At 43.5% G+C, this 17,828-nt stretch overlaps 1 protein-coding gene across 1 annotated transcript; it reads left to right on the top strand.

The window, feature by feature from the left end:
- Nucleotides 1–2,024: 2,024 nt before the first annotated feature.
- On the top strand, nucleotides 2,025–3,538 carry LOC132210918 (hemoglobin subunit beta-like). The gene is made up of 3 exons (XM_059654217.1): nucleotides 2,025–2,179; nucleotides 2,418–2,610; nucleotides 3,188–3,538. The coding sequence occupies exons 1-3, from the start codon at nucleotides 2,088–2,090 to the stop codon at nucleotides 3,314–3,316; spliced, it is 414 nt and encodes a 137-aa protein (XP_059510200.1). The 5' UTR covers nucleotides 2,025–2,087; the 3' UTR covers nucleotides 3,317–3,538.
- Nucleotides 3,539–17,828: the final 14,290 nt, after the last annotated feature.

Genomic DNA, 17,828 nt, shown 5'->3' on the forward strand with positions numbered 1-17,828 from the left:
CTTAATAGATGCGGTTTGTTGGTTCAGTTGGCAGGACTTCTGGTTTGCAAAGCAGAATGGTGTCAAAAGTGAGTTCAACTCCTGCACTGGCTGAGGTGACTCTTAAGGTCATGCCTTCTCAGCCTGACCCCCTAACTAAGGTGGGGTCACCCTCAGAATAAACTTACCAACAGCTTCCTTCTAGTGGGACTGTGGTGACATTTCCTTTACCTCAACGGCACATGCACATGTTACAGCCTTTGCCAATTCATCTGGGTGATGGTGTTTCCCCAGGGAGTGTTGTTCTTGTGTCACTTCTTGTGGCATTGATTGCCACAGTTGCTCTATTTCTGTTGTTGAGGTTGCTGTGCATTCCAGGTCTGATGGTTGACCTGTGACCTGTGTTGGCGGTGAATTCACTTCTTCCTGGTCAGCCAACTGCAGCTGAGGGAAGTCCCTGCAGTTGGGTGTCCATACCATTGATTGTGAGGTACATCTTCCACCACATATCGTCGGGGTGATAATGTCTCTACACATGAGTCAAGTTGCCACTTGTTCTCGTTTCGTTTGAGAACATTGAAGATTTGCAGCTAGACTGGCCTTTGAATGACCATCCCTGGCTACTCTCAAGAAGATGGAGATCTGCTTCCTTCTTGATCTGCTGTCGTCAATTTTCACTTGCCATGAGCAGTGGAGTTCAAGGATTTTGACTCTGACTCTGAAGGAAGGGTAATGCATTTCCAAGTTTGGATGGTGAGTGGCTTCATTGGGAGTTACATGTGCTCATATTCCTGAGTATCTGCTGCCTTTGCCCTTCAGGATGGAAGAAGTGACCCTGTGTTTGGAAAGTGCTGGTGGAGGAGCCTTGGTGATTTTTTGTCGTGTACCTTGTAAATAGTACACATTGTTGCTGTTGAGCATCAATGGTACAGGGAATGAAGTTTGTCGATGTGATGCCAATCAAATAGGGTGCCATTGAATGTCAAGTGGTGATGGCTTGATTCCATCTTGCTGCAAGTGGTCATTGCCTGGTACTTGAAGAGCATGAATAATATTTGCCCCTTTTCAGCCCTCATGTCGATATTGCCCAGGTTTTTCTGCATTTGAACACAGACTGTTTCAGTGTTTGAGGAATTGGGAATGATGTTGAATATTGTAAAATCAATGCAAACATTGATAGTTCTGACCTTACAATGGAGGGAAGGTCATTAATGAGGCTTCTGATGATGGTTGTACCTCGGACACTACCTTGAAGGCTTTTTGCAGAGATGTGCTGGAGTTGAAATGACTGACTTCCACCAAACCAATGCCATCTGCCTATGCTCCAGTACTGACTGTAAGTAAGCGCAGACATTTCCCTTGACTCTCATTGAATCCAGACACAGACTCAATGGGTTGAAGGGCTTTTTCTCCTGGCTGTAAATCTCTATATCTATGACATAAGAAGTTCACTCACAGTGTGGCAGAATAGTGCACTGCAACATTAGCCAGTCACTTGATTGTTCAGTGCTCCCTAAAGTGACAAGCTGCCGACTTCACCCTCTGTGTGAACGAGCAATACAGACGCCAGAGCCTGATAGCCTGAGAGTGAGCGCAAAGAGTGAGCTGTAAGAAATGAGACTCAGTGTCATGGGATGTTATTTTGGCAAGGCTGGTGGTTTGTTGGTGCCAACATTGTCTGTATGAAGTGTGCAGAGGAGGGCAGTGTCCATGGCGATGGCTGGGAAATGGTGGTGGTAAGGGCATGCGGATTCAGAGAAGCCACTAGTGAGAGTGTCCGGAGGTGTGTCCGAGCATCTCTGAATAGGTTGCTTAAAATAACTATTACTCAGCAAAACAGCATGACTGCTCTTTGTGATGACTGGACAGAATTGTGGTAGGAAGGGCTGATTAATGTTCAACATGTGGTTATCTTAATGCTGAAACATGGAAGAGTGCTACCCAGTGATAGGGAATTGGGGTCCCACCCAGCCCAAAAAGATTCAGCCAATGACATTGGGAATTAGCTTTGGGAAAGAACCCTGTTACAGATTATAAGAACAGACTCAAACTGAGGATCAGCACAGCTTTTTTGTTGAAGGCAAAGCAGAGACTTCTCAACAGACAAAATGGTGCACTGGACTGACGGGGAGAGAAAAGAAATCGATGTCCAATGGAAGAAACAAAACATGACTGCACTTGTTAAGGAAGGCCTGGAAAGGTACAGTGCAGCAAACTTTATTTTCAGTTGAATGTCTCCCCTATGTTTTCACAAGTTTCTTGTGATGCAGGTGTGTTGTTGCAGGATAGGGAAGTTCATGTCAAAGGGTTCATTGCAGTTCCAGTCAAACTGCACTAAAATATAGCTTTGCGCAAAATATTCATTGATTAGCTTTGAGGTGTATAAATGCAAGTTGGAATTTGGCATTAGAGTGAATCATTACGCTTTTCCCCTGCAGGATGTTCTGTGTCTACCCTTGGACTAAACGTTATTTCGAAAATCGAAAAAACTTTACAGTTGCTGGACATGCGAAAACAGTGTCAGATGCTCTGGAGAAAGCTGTCAAAAATATGGACAATGTAAAGGCCCAGTTTACAGAAATCAGCAAGACGCATGCTGAGGTTCTACATGTGGATTCTGGAAGCTTCCATGTAAGTACCAAATCTTCACTTTTAAATATATGTTCCATTTCCACTGAAGTCATGTTGTAGCTTCAAGCTGACTCCAGGGTCAGCATTAACATGACACTCAGTCAACTGAGATTCCCTGGGAAAGGGGACATGTTGCATTGGGGGGCTTCCAGTGAGAGACTCCCTCTCCTTTCACTTTTGCTGAAAAGTCGAGTCAGTTCATTACATTGGACGTGGAGTATGGAGGTCTGTAACAATCAAACACTTCATCCTGTCCCACTTGATCTTATCAATGGCTCATAGGGTGCTTACCATGCTGATCTAAATGCATACTTATTACGAATTGGTCCACGGAGTTTTTGTTAAGCGTTGGGATTGGGGCATGTCGGACTTGAGCCGGGATTGTCTGCTTCAGAAGTGGCAATGTTGCCACTGTGCCACATAACCATTCTATTCTGAGGACTCAAGGATCTCTCCCTGTTATGATTAATAATGTTTGGACAACATTCTGAGCTGCAGTAAGTTTTTGGTTTAACCTATTAGTGCACACTTTGTTTCCAATTAAATCAATGTTTTATATTTGTGTTTCGCTTTCTAGCTGCTGACTGACTGCGTTATCATCGCAATGGCCTCTAACAGAAAGCCAGACTTCAGTCCTGAAGTCCATTCCATTTGGGACAAATTTTTTAAGGTGGTAGTTGATGCCATTTCAAAGCAGTACCATTAAACCTGCAATGAAAAAAACCCTTCATCTTCCATCAAGAAATGCAATTCATCATATTCAAAAGCTCTCAGCTCTTAAAGAATTGTCTAACAGCTTATCTAAAATAAAACTGATGAATTTTGGAACAAACACTCCTTTCTGTATGCTAATTCTAATACAACTTCTGCAACTATCTCCGTGTATTTTCCTCCTTCTGCTTGGAAATCCAATAAAGAATCAACATTACCTTACAATTGTCAGATTCTTTGTTCAACATTCCTGTAAACATTAAACAAACATCTAAAGACACAGTGAGATGAGCATTCAGTATCCATTTCTCAGTCTGACCACTCATAACTTATTAATTAAAGTTTTCAAATAATTAAAATTTACCTAGTCCAACTCTATTTTGAATCCTGAGAAGAATGACTGCTCCTTCAGGGAATCTAGTCAGAATCAAATTCTCAACTGTTTGGAAGATTCACAGCACACATTGGTGAGGGAAAGAGTCCAAATGACATGATAATGTGGAATTTGGCACCGAGTGTCATAGTCAGATATTTCTGCAACCCCAACATGATTGCTGAGTGTAATGTTGCCTCTCTGATGCCAGGGTAAGTGACATCACCTACCAGGAACAGAACATTCTGCCAGGGAAAGGGATGATCCAGAAGTTATTGAGGTTTATTGGAATTGATCGTGTGTTAATGAGAGACTGATTTAATATATCACAAACGCTGTAATTATTAATACAATGAATATCTCAAAAACACAGTCAGCGATCCACAAATATGTCCACTATAATCATGTGAACGGGCTTGACATTCACCTTCTGATACCCTCTCCAAAGTCAAATTCTTCCAGATAGTGACGCCCCAGGTAATTCCTGATGGGTATGGAATTCTTGCTCTTGTCTTATAATCTTCAACATAAACAGTTGCCTCCACTCTTCAATAGAAACATGGAAAGTCGGAGCAGGAGTAGGCCATTCAGCTCTTCGAGTATGCTTTGTCATTCAATGTGAATGGCTGATCATCCAAGTTAGTGTTCTGTATCCACTTTCTCCCTGAACTCTTTAGACCCTTTCGGACTAAGGACCATGTATAAAACCTTCTTGAAAAATTCCGTGTTTTAGCCTCAACCATTCACTATGCCAGAGAGTTCCACAGAATTACAACTCTCTGCACGAAGACATTTCTCTTATCTCATTCCAAACTGGCCCATATCTTTCAACTATAATCCCAGTTTTGAACTTTCAAGTTATCAGCTACATCTTTCCTACATTTGTGATCAGAGATAATGGGAGCTGCAGATACTGGAGAATCCGAGATAATAAAGTGTGAAGCTGGATGAACACAGCAGGCCAAGCAGCATCTTAGGACCACAAAAGCTGACGTTTCGGGCCTAGACCCTTCTTTCGGAGCACTGCTCTTTCATCATAGTATCTTAAGTGTAATGTCTTCTCTTCACCAAGGTCACATAACTCTATCAGGAATGAACTTGACACTTACTCTGAATCTATGGTCCAGATATTCCAATATATTGTATATCCAAAAACCCATGAATGCAATAGTGAAGAAAACCTTTGTAAAATCTCCAGATTGGCAGCTTGTCATTACCATGTTAGATACTTAAATGTCCATGGCACAGTCAGACACATTGACAGCCCTGTTAAATAAGTTAAGTAGGATTAGAGGGTCAGATGGTTAAAAGGCAAGCATGCCAGTGTCAAGTAAGCAGGGTGCCAGGTGGGCAAAATGCCATGACAGTGAGGTGCCAGTGAGGTGATTAGACAGGGTTGTGATTGGGGATGTTGGTGCTGGCCCCAGCAGGGGGGGGTAAGAACTGGTGGCTATCAGACTGGTGAGTTTGGAAGTCCGTGTGCAGGGTTGGGGTTGAAGGCTCCAGTGATGGGGAAGGGGCTGCTGGCAGAAGTGTTTTTAGACTGGTGATGTGGGGTTGGGTGAAACAGGTGTGGGTGTATAGGGTGAAATGGATCAAAGCCTCAGGGATTTAGGCAAATAGCAGAAGAGGATTTTGGTCATAGATATTTGGAATGGAATCATGTTGAGTTGAGGGGTGTCCATTTGTTCAGGGGATGGTAGAGAGAGGTCCAGGGGCTATAAGGAACCAAGGGTGTCAGTACGAATAGAGTTGTGGATTCAGTTTAATAGCTACCCAAAAATTAGAATAGGTTTTTAATGTTCTCGCTTTGACTATCAGGGTAATTGAAGTAGAACTCACCGAATTCTCTGACACTATTGGACACTTTCTGAGGGGTACCAGGTGCAAGGGAATTACATGGTAAAATCTTCAATTTCCAGGTCTATGATTTTGAAACAGCAGAGAGTTTAGTGGGTCGGCTTAGCCTGTAGAACATCAACTGAAACTGAACCCTAACTCTTGTCAGCTCATAAAAGTATCGGGCTTGGAAGGAGCGGCCAGTAACTTGCATTATTCATTCATGCGATGTAGGCTAAGTACTATTGACAAGATGCACTGCAGAAATTCATGCAAACTCATTAGACAGCACATTCCAATTCCACCACCACTTCCATCATGTGACATGGGGAAGTAACGGACTAGTTAATTATTGCAGGACTGTTAATCCAGAGATCCAGATAATATTCTGAGGACCCAGGCTTGAACCCCACCACAGCAAATGGTGAAATTTGAATTCAACTAAAATCTGGAATTAAAAGTCCGATGAAGGTCATAAATTTATTGTCAATTGTCAGGAAAAACCCATCTGGTTCATTGATGTCCTTTACAGAAAGAAACTACTGCTCTTACCTGGTTTGGCCCACGTGTGACTCCAGACCCCCAGCAAGGTGGTTGACTCTTTATTGTCCCCTGGGCAATTAGGGAAAGGGCAATAAATGCCAGCCTGGCCAGCAACACTTCTATCCCTCATCAAATGAGTAAAAAAGCATGAACTGCCTCTTGAACCACTGCATTGCATGTGCTGTATGTAAACCCACAATAGCCATAAGGAGGGAATTCCAGGATTTTGACCCAACGACAGTTAAGGAACACCTGAAGAAGGAGTGAGGTTCTGAAAGCAGTTAAAATTGTATCAGAGATAATAGGAACTGCTGATGTTGGAGAATCCGAGATAACAAAGTGTAGAGCCGGATGAACGCAGCAGGCCAAGCATTTCTGATGAAGGGTCTCGGCCCGAAGCGTCAGCTTTTCTGCTCCTAAGATGCTGCTTGGTCTGCTGTGTTCATCCAGTTGTACACTTTGTTATCTCTGAGGCTCTGAAAGCTTACGTTTTCAAATAAACCTATTGGACTATAATCTGGTGTCATGTGATTTCTGCCCTTGTCCTTCTAAATGGAAGTGGAGGTGGGTTTGGCAGGTGCTGTGTAGGGTGCCTTCATGAATTTCTGTAGTGCTTCTTGTAGATAGTACACACTGCTGCTACTGAGCATTGGTGGTGGAGGGAGTGGATTAGATTAGATTAGATTCTCTGCAGTGTGGAAACAGGCCCTTCGGCCCAACAAGTCCACACCGCCCCTTGAAGCATCCCACCCAGACCCATCCCCCTATAACCCACACACCCCTGAACACGATGGGCAATTTAGCATGGCCAATCCACCTAGCCTGCACATTTTTGCACTGTGGGAGGAAACCAGAACACCCAGAGGAAGATAATAAAATGTGAGGCTGGATGAACACAGCAGGCCAAGCAGCATCTCAGGAGCACAAAAGCTGACGTTTCGGGCCTAGACCCTTCATCAGAGAGGGGGATGGGGGGAGGGAACTGGAATAAATAGGGAGAGAGGGGGAGGCGGACCGAAGATGGAGAGTAAAGAAGATAGGTGGAGAGAGTGTAGGTGGGGAGGTAGGGAGGGGATAGGTCAGTCCAGGGAAGACGGACAGGTCAAGGAGGTGGGATGAGGTTAGTAGGTGGCTGGGGGTGCGGCTTGGGGTGGGAGGAAGGGATGGGTGAGAGGAAGAACCGGTTAGGGAGGCAGAGACAGGTTGGACTGGTTTTGGGATGCAGTGGGTGGGGGGGAAGAGCTGGGCTGGTTGTGTGGTGCAGTGGGGGGAGGGGACGAACTGGGCTGGTTTAGGAATGCAGTAGGAGAAGGGGAGATTTTGAAACTGGTGAAGTCCACATTGATACCATATGGCTGCAGGGTTCCCAGGCGGAATATGAGTTGCTGTTCCTGCAACCTTCGGGTGGCATCATTGTGGCACTGCAGGAGGCCCATGATGGACATGTCATCTAAAGAATGGGAGGGGGAGTGGAAATGGTTTGCGACTGGGAGGTGCAGTTGTTTGTTGTTTTTACCACATTGGCAGATGTGCAGGTGAACCTCTGCTTAATGTGGAACACATCCAATGTGGTAAAAAACCAGATCAACACCCAGAGGAAATCCATGCAGGCACAGGGAGAATATGCAAAGTCTGCACACACAGTCGCCTGAGGCTGGAATCGAACCTGGATCCCTGGGCTGTGAGGCTGCAGTGCGAACCATTGAGCCACCGTGCCGCCCATGCTTGTGGATGTTTGTGGATGTGGTGCCAGTCAAGTGGGCTGCTTTGTCTTGGATGGTGTCAAGCTTCTTATATATTTTTGGAGCTGCACCTACCCAGGGAAGTGGGGAGTATTCCTTCATAGTTTTGACTTATGTCCTGTAAATGGTATGCAGGCTTTGGGGAGTCAAGAGGTGAGTTGCTTGCCATAGTATTCCGAGCTTCTGACCTGCTCTGTGGCCACAATAATTATATACTGAGTCTAGTTCAATTCCTGCTGAATAAATAATGTCACAGTAAAAGATCTCTTACAGTGTCCGTAGCATGACAGAATTTAACACTCACTTTGAAATGGAGGAACTTGAGTCAGAAAGAATTGTGCTAAACTTAAATAAAGGTAATTAGAAAAGAATGAAGGCAATGTTGCATGCTAGGTTGTTGGAGAATATTAATTTGCAATATATTTAAATCTAAAATATCCAGACTTAGATGAGGCAAGTGAATATACGAAAGCAAAATTTACTGATAGCACAGAAAGAGGTAGAAGGCAAGTGATGTGGATGACACAGAGTCTGCAGAAGGATACAGGCAGAAGAAAGAATGGTACAGTGCAGGAACAGATCCTTCAGCCAGCATATGACACCTTTTTAATCTAAAAACCTCTTGCCTCAACGTGATGCATATTTTTCTATTCCCTGTCCAGTCATGTGGTGGTCAAGATGCCTCTTAAACATTACAATTGTATCTGCCTCCACCACTCCCCTGAAAGTGCATTCCAGGCACTTACCATTCTCTGTGGAGAAAACTTGCTTCTCACATCTCTTTTAAGCTTTCCACCCTTGACCCTAAACCTACGCTCCCTAGTAATTGACGTTTCTATCCTGGGAAAAAGACTATGACTAGTCATTCTATCAAACCTTCCCATAATTTCATAAAACCTGTTCAGGTCACCCCTTGATTACCTCTCTAATATTCAAGTAAAAGCAAACCAAATTTGCCCAATCTCTCCTCATGGCTAATAACCTCCAAATCCAGGCAACATCCTATTAAACTGTTTCTGTACTCTCTCAATCCTCCAGATACTTCCGGTAGTGTGGCGACTAGAACTGTATACAAAACTCCAAATGTAGCCTAGCCAAAGTTCTACAGAGCTGCAACATAACTTGCCAGTTTTTATAGTCTGCGCCCCAATCGATGAAGGCAAACATGCCATATGCCTTCCTGTCGACCTTATCTGCCTGTGTTGATGCCACTTTCAGGGAACTGTGGATCTGCACATCTAGATCCCTCTGTATATTGATACTACTAAGAGTTTGGCCATTTACTGAAGGCTTACTGTCTGTGTTAGATCTCCCAAAATGCATCACCTTGCATTTGTCGAGATTAAATTCCATCTGTCATTCCTCCACCCAAGTCTCCAGCCTGTCTGTATCCTGCTATATCCTCTGGTAATCCTCCTCGCTATCCGCTGTTCCCCCAGTCTTTTTGTCAACCACAAATTTACTAATCAGGCCACCTACAATCTCCTCAAAAATCATTTATATAAATCACAAGCAACATAGGCCCCAGCACTGATCCCTGTGGAACTCCACTCGTCACAGACCTCCAGTCAGAAAAATACCCTTCCACCACTACTGTCTGTTTTCTCTGGCCAGGGCAGTCCTGTATCCATCTTATTAGCTCACTGTGGATCCCATGTGGCTTCACCTTTTGAATCAGCCTGCCATGAGGGACCTTGCCAAAGGCCTTGCTAAAGTTGTTACAGACAACATCTACCATCCTGCCTTCATCAATTAACTTTGTCACTTCCTCCGAAAATTCAAACAAGTTTGTGAGCCATGACATTCCCAAACTTTTCCAAATGCAAGTAAATCTTATCCCTAAGAATCTTCTCCAATGATTCCACTACCACTGACATAAGGCTCACTAATCTATAAACTTCCAGATTGTGCTTGTTGCCTTTCTTAAACCAAGGAACAGTGTTGACTGTTCTCCAGTCCTCTGGCACCTCTCCTGTGACTAAAGAGGGTACAAAGATATAAGGCCCCAGTGACTTCCCCAGCAGCCTACCTCAGGATTCTGGAATGTGTGTCATCAGGATCTGGAGATTGACCTACCTTAATGTTTTTCAAAGCACCCTGCACCTCCTCCCTTTTAAAGTTGGCATGCCCTAGGATATCAACGTACTCCTCTCTAGACTCATCACCCACCATGTCCTTTTCCTTTGGAATGCTGATGCAAAGTATTTGTTAAGGAAATCACCACATTTAGCTTTTGTGCTCCTAAGATGCTGCTTGGCTTGCTGTGTTCATCCAGCCCCATACTTTGTTATTACCCATTTCCTCTGGCCCCACTTATAAACATCCTTTAGCTCCATGCATGGTTTAAATATTTATAGAATCAGGTAGAAGAGGATCTTTGGCTCATCAAGTCTATATTGCTGAGACCACATTAAATCATCACTAGTCCCACTTTCCTGCACCTTCCCCATGCCCCATGGAATCTTATGATGTTTCAAATGTTCATCCAAGTATTTTTTAAATGTTGTGCAGTTACAATCCTCACCCTCTGCCTGAATAAAACTTTTACCCTTAGCTTCTGCCTCCTTAATATTATGCCCCTTTACTATTGATCCTACGGCTAAGGGGAACAATGCTTTCTATTCACTGTTCCCATGTCCCTCATAATCTTATAGACCTTTACCAGGTGCACCTTCTCTACTCCAAAGAAAACAACCTGAGTTTATCAAGCCCCTCCTCATCACTGGAATTCTTCAACCCAGGCTCACTGGTCTGTAATTCCCTGGTCTCTCTCTCTTTCAAAATGGTGCCACTTTCACTGTCCTCCAGTCCTCTGGCACCTGTAGCTAGTGATGAATTCAAGATTTGGGTCAAGACCCCTGTCATGTCCTGTTGCTTCTCCAAAAGCAGTCTGATATACAATTTATCTGGTCTTGAGGTTTTTTTAAACCCACAGAAATGTCCAATAGCTCCTCACTTCCACTATCAAACAGCTCAAGAACCTCACAGTCCATCATCTTCTTTTGTTCTATCCATGTGGGTGTCACTGGGTGGCCAAGATTTCTTGCTCATCCCTAGTTGCCCCCATTGAGAAGGTGGTGGTGAGCTGCCTTCTTGAATCACTGCAGTCATCCTGCTGTGGGTTGATCCACAATGCTCTTAGGGAGAGAATTCCAGGATTTTGACCCAGCGACAGAAGGAATGGTAATATATTTCCAACTCAGGATGGTGAGTTGCTTGCGTGGGAACTTGGAGGTGTTGGTGTTCCTATATGTCTGCTGCCCTTGACCTTCTGGATGGAAATGGTCATGGGTTTGCAAGGTGCTGTCTGAGGATCTTTGGTAAATTTCTGCAGGGCATCTTTAGACAGTACACACTGCTGCTACTGAGCGTCAGTGGTGGAGGGAGTGGATGCTTGTGGATGTGGTGCCAATCAAGTGAGCTGCTTTGTCCTGGATGGTGTCAATCTTCTCAAATTCTGTGCCTATATTCTCCTTCAGCTGAGTAAAGACCAATGTGAATAACTCATTTAGCACGCTACCAATATGCTCTGGCTCCACGCACAAATTTCTCCCTTATTCCCTGATGTGCCCTATTCATAGAGCCATTTGAGTTGCACAGCACAGACTCAGATCCTTCGGACTATCTTGTCCAAGTCAACTAGCATTCTAAATTACTCTAGCCCCATTGCCAGCAGTTGGCCCATATCCCTCTAAACCCTTCCTATTCATCTACCCATCCAGATGCTATCTAAATGTTGTAATTGTACCAGTCTCCACCCCTGGTTCTGGGTGAAGGAAGTAGATATTGGAATGGAAGCTGGCATAGACACTTTGCAGTGACTGCCCAACGTTATAGGAAATGCCAGGTAACTTCTTTAAAAAAATTCTTCGAAATGATTTGGGCCTTGTTGAAAAGGCCAGAGTTTGTTGCCCATCACAAGTTGCCCTTGAGAAGTTTGTGGAGAAACTATTGTTTTCAACTGCTATGATTCGTTTAGTGCAGGTACGTCCCCAGTGCTATCAAGAAGGAGTTTCCAGGATTTTGTGATAACAAGGTGTGGAGCTGGATGAACACAGCAGGCCAAGCAGCATCGTCGGAGCACAAAAGCTGACGTTTCAGTCCTAGATTTTGTGCTCCTAAGATGCTGCTTGGCCTGCTGTGTTCATCTAGCTCCACACTTTGTTATCTCGGATTCTCCAGCATCTGCAGTTCCCATTATCTCTATTCCAGGATTTTGTCCCAGTTACAAGTTTATAAACAGCAAGTTCCGTAACTGGAGCAGACCCTTGAGAGGTCCAGCCTCTGCCTGTGTTACTATGCAATTGCATTCCTGCCTATTTCTTTGTCACCGTCTTGTCAAACATTCTTCATTTTCCTTTATCTTCTCCTGATCTCCTATTCATTCTCTGTCTCCTTGGTTTACCTGAGCTATACTTTAGTTCTGCCCTTCTGTATGCTGATTACCATTACTGCTAAGTGCAAACAATAAAAATATTTTCTTTGGAAGAAAAGCGATCCAGGTACACTTGCAATTGAGAATTACACAGGAGTCACAGAACAGAAATAGGCTACTAACCCAACAAGTCTGTACCACCGAGCCTGCTTCCACTACTTTACATCTAACTTTGTCCACAAAACGTTCTATACCCTTTTTCTTCAAGTCTGTATTTATCTTCTATTTGCATCACTCTTATACTATTCACTTCAATCTCACTATTGCTTTCTGAAATTTCTCCTGAATTTCCTATTAGTTTGATAATGACAGTCTTAGATTAATGACATTGTGTTAGCTGTTACTAAGTGGGTGGCATATGCTATGGGTTTCAGCTCCTACTCTAAAATTCTAGTTGACAAGTAAGGGAGTGCAGCTCTGTTGGAGGTGCTGTCCCTCAGATGAGAAATGAAATTAGACACCATCTGCCCTTTTAGGTGTATAGACAATATCCATTTTGAAGAAGAGAAACGATTCTGGCCAGTGTCCCAGCTAATATTTAACCCTCAGTCAATACCAGTGAGAAAACATATGACCTGATCATTATAGTCTTGCTGCGTGCAAGTTGAATACTTGGACTCCTACAACAGTGATTGCTGTGATATCTTTGCAGGACAGATGAAAACAATTTGCAGTACCTGAAAGGCGACGTTAAGCTAAAATCAGTTTATTTTGGTAGGTATATACGAATGGCCACAAAGGAGCGCTAATATACTCCACCCTCCTTAACGAATATGTTGCGCAAAATTCAGAATTGCATACAATTTACAGATATCTCTTGTTTACCATTTAATTACCAATCTAAGTTAACTACTTTTTTCCTGTTCCGAGGATGAGCTTGATGCAAACTCTTGGGGATTGTGTAGGGGGAGGGGCTTAGATTAGTTCACAGGTGGGCGCAACATCGAGGGCTGAAGGGCCTGTTCTGCGCTGTATTGTTCTATGTTCTATGTTCTATGAAAGGAATTTGGCCTGTGTTGGACTGTGACTGGTCTTTCCCCCAGGGTAGTGGAGTCCAAAACTAGAGAGCATAGGTTTAAGGTGAGAGGGAAAAGATTCAAAAAGGACCAAAGGGGCAAATTTTTCATGCAGAGGGTGGGATGTATATGGAATGAGCTGCCAGCGGAAGTTCTACACAACATGGAAACAAACCCTTTGGACCAATGTCAACCAGATGTCCTAAACAAATCTAGCCCCATTTGCCAGCATTTGGCCCATATCCCTCTAAACCCTTCCTATTCATCCAGCCATCCAGATGCCTTTTAAATGTTGTAATTTTTCCAGCCTCCACCACTTCCTCTGGCAGCTCATTCCATACACGCACCACCCTCTGTTTGAAGAAGTTGCCCTTTAGGTCCCTTTTATATTTCTCTCCTCTCATCTTAAACATATGCCCACTAGGTTTGGAGTTCCCCAGCTCAGGGAGAAGATCTCGGCTATTCACCCTATCCATGCCCAACATGATGTTATAAGCCTCTATAAGGCCAACCACCTGCCTCCAACGGTCCAGTGAAAATAGCCCAATCCCATTCAGCGTCTCCCAATAGCTCAAACCCTCCAGCTTTGGCAATGTCCCTGTAAATCTTTTCCAAATCCTTTTCAAGTTTCACAATATCCTTCCTGTAAAAGTTTGGAGAGATGTGTGGCTGGAGCAGGCAGGTTGGCCTAGGTTAGTTTGGGATTGTGGGTCAGCATGGACTGTTTGGACCACAGGGTCTGTTTCCATGTTGTGTGACTCTATGACTCTTGGGGAAAAGTGGAAGATGGTATTCCCAGGGATCAGTGTTGGACCCTTGCTTTTTCTGATGTATTAACTGATATTCTAGTTTTGTGTTTTAGACAAAATCTCTAAATTCCTAGAAGATACTAAGCTAGGGAGAATAGTAAACTGTGAGTATGATACTGAGTAAATTCAGAGTGGCTTTGACAAGTTGGCCAAATGGGCAGACACCTGGCAGATGAATTTCCATGCAGAGAAATGCGAGGCAATGCATTTTGGTTGAAGAAACATGGAGAGACAATACAGAGTCAATAGTATAATTTTGAGGGGACCACAGGAGCGGAGGGACCTCAGGATTTACATTCATGATTCTCTGAAGGTGGTCAGGTAAGTTGAAATAGTTCTTAAGGAAGCTTCTAAGATCCCTGGGTTTATGAACAGAGGTACAGAGTATAAAAGCAAGAAAATGATGCTAGGCTTCTACAAATCATTGGCCAGGCTGAGGGGCAACTTTTTCACGAAGAGGGTGGAGTGTATGTGGAATTAGCTGCCAGGGGAAATGGTGGAGGTGAATACAATTGCAACATGTTAAAAGCATCTGGATTGGTACATGGATAGTATCAGAGATAATGGGAACTGCAGACGCTGGAGATTCCAAGATAATAAATAGGAAGGTTTCAGCCAGATATGGGCCAAATGCTGGCAAATGGGGCTAGATTGATTTAGGATGTCTGGTCGGTATGGACAAAATTGGACCAATGGGTTTGTTTCTGTGCTGCAATACTCTATGACTCTACGACCACATTTGGCGTACTTTATTCAGTGCTGTACAACCTGTTTAAGGGCGGATATTAAAACCCTACTGAGAGTTCAAAGGAGATTTATTAGAATGATGCCAGGAATGAGGGATGCTTGATACCAGGAAAAATGAGAGAGATTGGCCTTATTCTCCTTGGACCAGAGAAGATTAAGAGCTGACCTTATTGAGATGATCAAAATTATAGTCAGTTTTGACAGCGTGAAGAAGGATATTCTGTTTCCACTGGTTGGTATGCCAGTAACTGAGTTGGAGGTGTTGGTGGGGGGGTCACAATTTCAAGATTGTTAGCAAGAGAGCTAAAGGTAAGATGGGGAGAAACTTCATTACTCAGAGAGTTGTTAGGTTCTGGAATGCGCTTCCTGGGAGAATGGTTCCTTCGGAGGCTTCAAAGAGAACTGGATATGTGTTTGCAAGTGATAAATTTAAAGGGCTACTGTGATTGGGCTGGAAAATGGGACAGGCTACGTAATTCCATCATGATCTGGTATAGCCTTAGTAGGTTCGAGGTCCTCTGTGCTGTAAAATCTATAGTTCTATGATTCTTAGTGGATTTGCTAGGGTAGATGCAGGAAAATTGCTTCCTTTGAAAGAGAGTCTAGGACCAGAGGGCATAATCTCACAATGAGGGCTCACTCAGTTAGGACAGAGTTGAGGAGGAGTTACTTCTCTCAAAAGGTCGTGAATCTGTGGAATTCCTTACCATAGAGGGCTGTCAGGGATGGGTTGTTACTATATTTCAGTAGAAGTCAAGGCTCTGGGTATCACTGAGCAGGTTATTGCTGAGCAAATGCTGCTTAATAGCACTGTTGCTGACAACTTCTAGCACTTTCCTGATGATCGAGATTCAAGGGCCAGTAATTGATCGGGGTAGATTTGTTCCACTTTTAGTGAACATGCCTAGGAAATTTTCCACATTCAATAACAGCAAAGCAAACTAAAACAAAAATTGCTGGAAAGGGTCTGCAGGTCTGGCATTATCTGTGGAGAGAAATTAGAGTTAACGTTTTGGGACCGGTGACCCTTCCTCAGAATTTTCCATATTATCAGATTTGATACCAATATTGTAACTGGAACAGCTTGGTTAGAAAAGCGATAAGTTCTGCAGCAGTACACTCAGGGAGGTGATGGCCTAATGATAATATTATCTAATGGTAATATTGCTAGACTATTAACTAAGAAACTCAGCTAATGTCCTGAGGAGACAGTAGGAACTGCAGATGCTGGAGAATCTGAGATAACAAGGTGTAGAGCTGGATGAACACAGCAGGCCAAGCAGCATCAAAGGAGCAGAATTTATGAAGAAGAGTCTAGGCCCGAAACGTCAGCCTTCCTGTTCCTCTGAGGCTGCTTGGCCTGCTGTGTTCGTCCAGCTCTATGCCATTTTATCTCTAATTTCTTGAGGATCCTACCATGGCAGATAGTGAAATTTGGATTCAATAAAAATATATCTGGAATTAAGACCATGAAACCATTGGAAACCCAAAGTCCTTCAGGGAAGGAAGTCTACCATCCTCACCTGGTCTGGCGTACATGTGCCTCCAGATACACAGCAAAGTGGTTGACTCTCAATTGCCCTCTGAAATGGCCTAGCAAGTCATTCAGTTCAAGGGCAGCTAAGGACAGGGAATAAATGCTGGCCAGCCAGCAACACCCAGGTCCCATAAGTGAAGAGAAAAAAAAGATTAGAACTAGAATTAACTTTATTGTCACATGTAATCAAATGAAAACAGTGAAAAGTGTACAAGTCAACAGTTTTGGCACCGTCTTCAGTACAAAAGTAATTACTCATCAGTTACAGTTATTAGAAAAAACAGAGGAGGAGTAAAAAGGCCAACATTGCTGTTTTTAGGAATAAATTATAAAATAGAGAAAAAGAAAAGTTCAGAACAACTGTTTTCCAAGTCAGTCCATGCCAACACTTAGCCTCCAGCCCACACTGGGTATTGACAGCAGGCTTCACCTCCGGAGCATCTTCGGTACATTTCTAGATTATTATCAGGGCCATAACGTTTGTAGTATCCAATGGTCCCAGCATTTTTTCAATATCTTCTGCAGTGAAATAAATTGGATAGAGAGTGGCGCGTGTGCTTCTAGAAAACTCCGGAGGAGACTGAGCTGCATCATCGGCTTGGCTCTTTTCTGGTTGAAGATTGTTGTGAATGCTTCAGCCTGGTTTATTTCATGCGCTGCAAATAACATTTGCTGTCATTGAAACTTTGAAGTACAAGTTTCATCTCAGCAATACTTCCTCAGGAGATTTTTGAAGAGACTTTTATAGAGAAGACTTGAATGAATTTATTGAGCTAAGGCCCTCATTGCTGAAAGCAGATGATATTTCAAGTGATCGCCTTTTGAAATCATTAATGGTTTAGCCTGCAAAGTAAGTAGCTATGGTTTGGTGAAGATGTCTCTCTCCACCCATTCCAAAATTAAATGCGTGCCCTCTATTATGTGAGGAAGGGTTACCAGACCCAAAACACTGACTCTGATTTCTCACCACTGATGCTGCCAAAACCTGCTGAGATTTTCCAACAATTTCTGTTTGTGCTTGCCCACTATTTTCTCGTTGCAGGCCTGCATTTTGTTTTTGTCATATCGAAATAAAATCCAGGTGGCAAGTAATATTCATGTCATACAAGCGCCAAGCAATGACCATCTCCAATAAGAGAAAATTTAACCCTGTCCCCTTGATATTTAATGGCATTACCACCACGGAATTTCCCATTGTCAATATCCTTGCATTTACCATTCAGCAGAAACCAAATGCATCATCCATATAATTACACTACGTGCAAGAGCAGGTCAGAGGCTGGGCTTTCTATGGCATGTATCTCACCTAAAGACTCCCCGGTCCCTGTCCATTACCTACAAGTCGAGAATGCAGTATAACAATCTCCCCTTGTCTTAGTTGATCCAACAACATAAAAAAAATTAAGGCAGCAGGGACATGAGAGCATCACCAATTGCATGACCTCTCAAAAGCACACACCATCTTG

Source organism: Stegostoma tigrinum, chromosome 23, assembly GCF_030684315.1.
Source record: "Stegostoma tigrinum isolate sSteTig4 chromosome 23, sSteTig4.hap1, whole genome shotgun sequence".
In the NCBI taxonomy this organism is placed as follows: domain Eukaryota; kingdom Metazoa; phylum Chordata; class Chondrichthyes; order Orectolobiformes; family Stegostomatidae; genus Stegostoma; species Stegostoma tigrinum.

What these genes read in the sequence shown, in the direction of transcription:
- LOC132210918 (XM_059654217.1), top strand. Translation starts at nt 2,088, where the DNA reads ATGGTGCACTGGACTGACGGGGAGAGAAAAGAAATCGATGTCCAATGG. An exon ending in GTTAAGGAAGGCCTGGAAAG is followed by an intron (nt 2,180 to 2,417) that starts GTACAGTGCAGC and finishes TTTCCCCTGCAG; the next exon opens with GATGTTCTGTGTCTACCCTT. An exon ending in TGGATTCTGGAAGCTTCCAT is followed by an intron (nt 2,611 to 3,187) that starts GTAAGTACCAAA and finishes TTCGCTTTCTAG; the next exon opens with CTGCTGACTGACTGCGTTAT.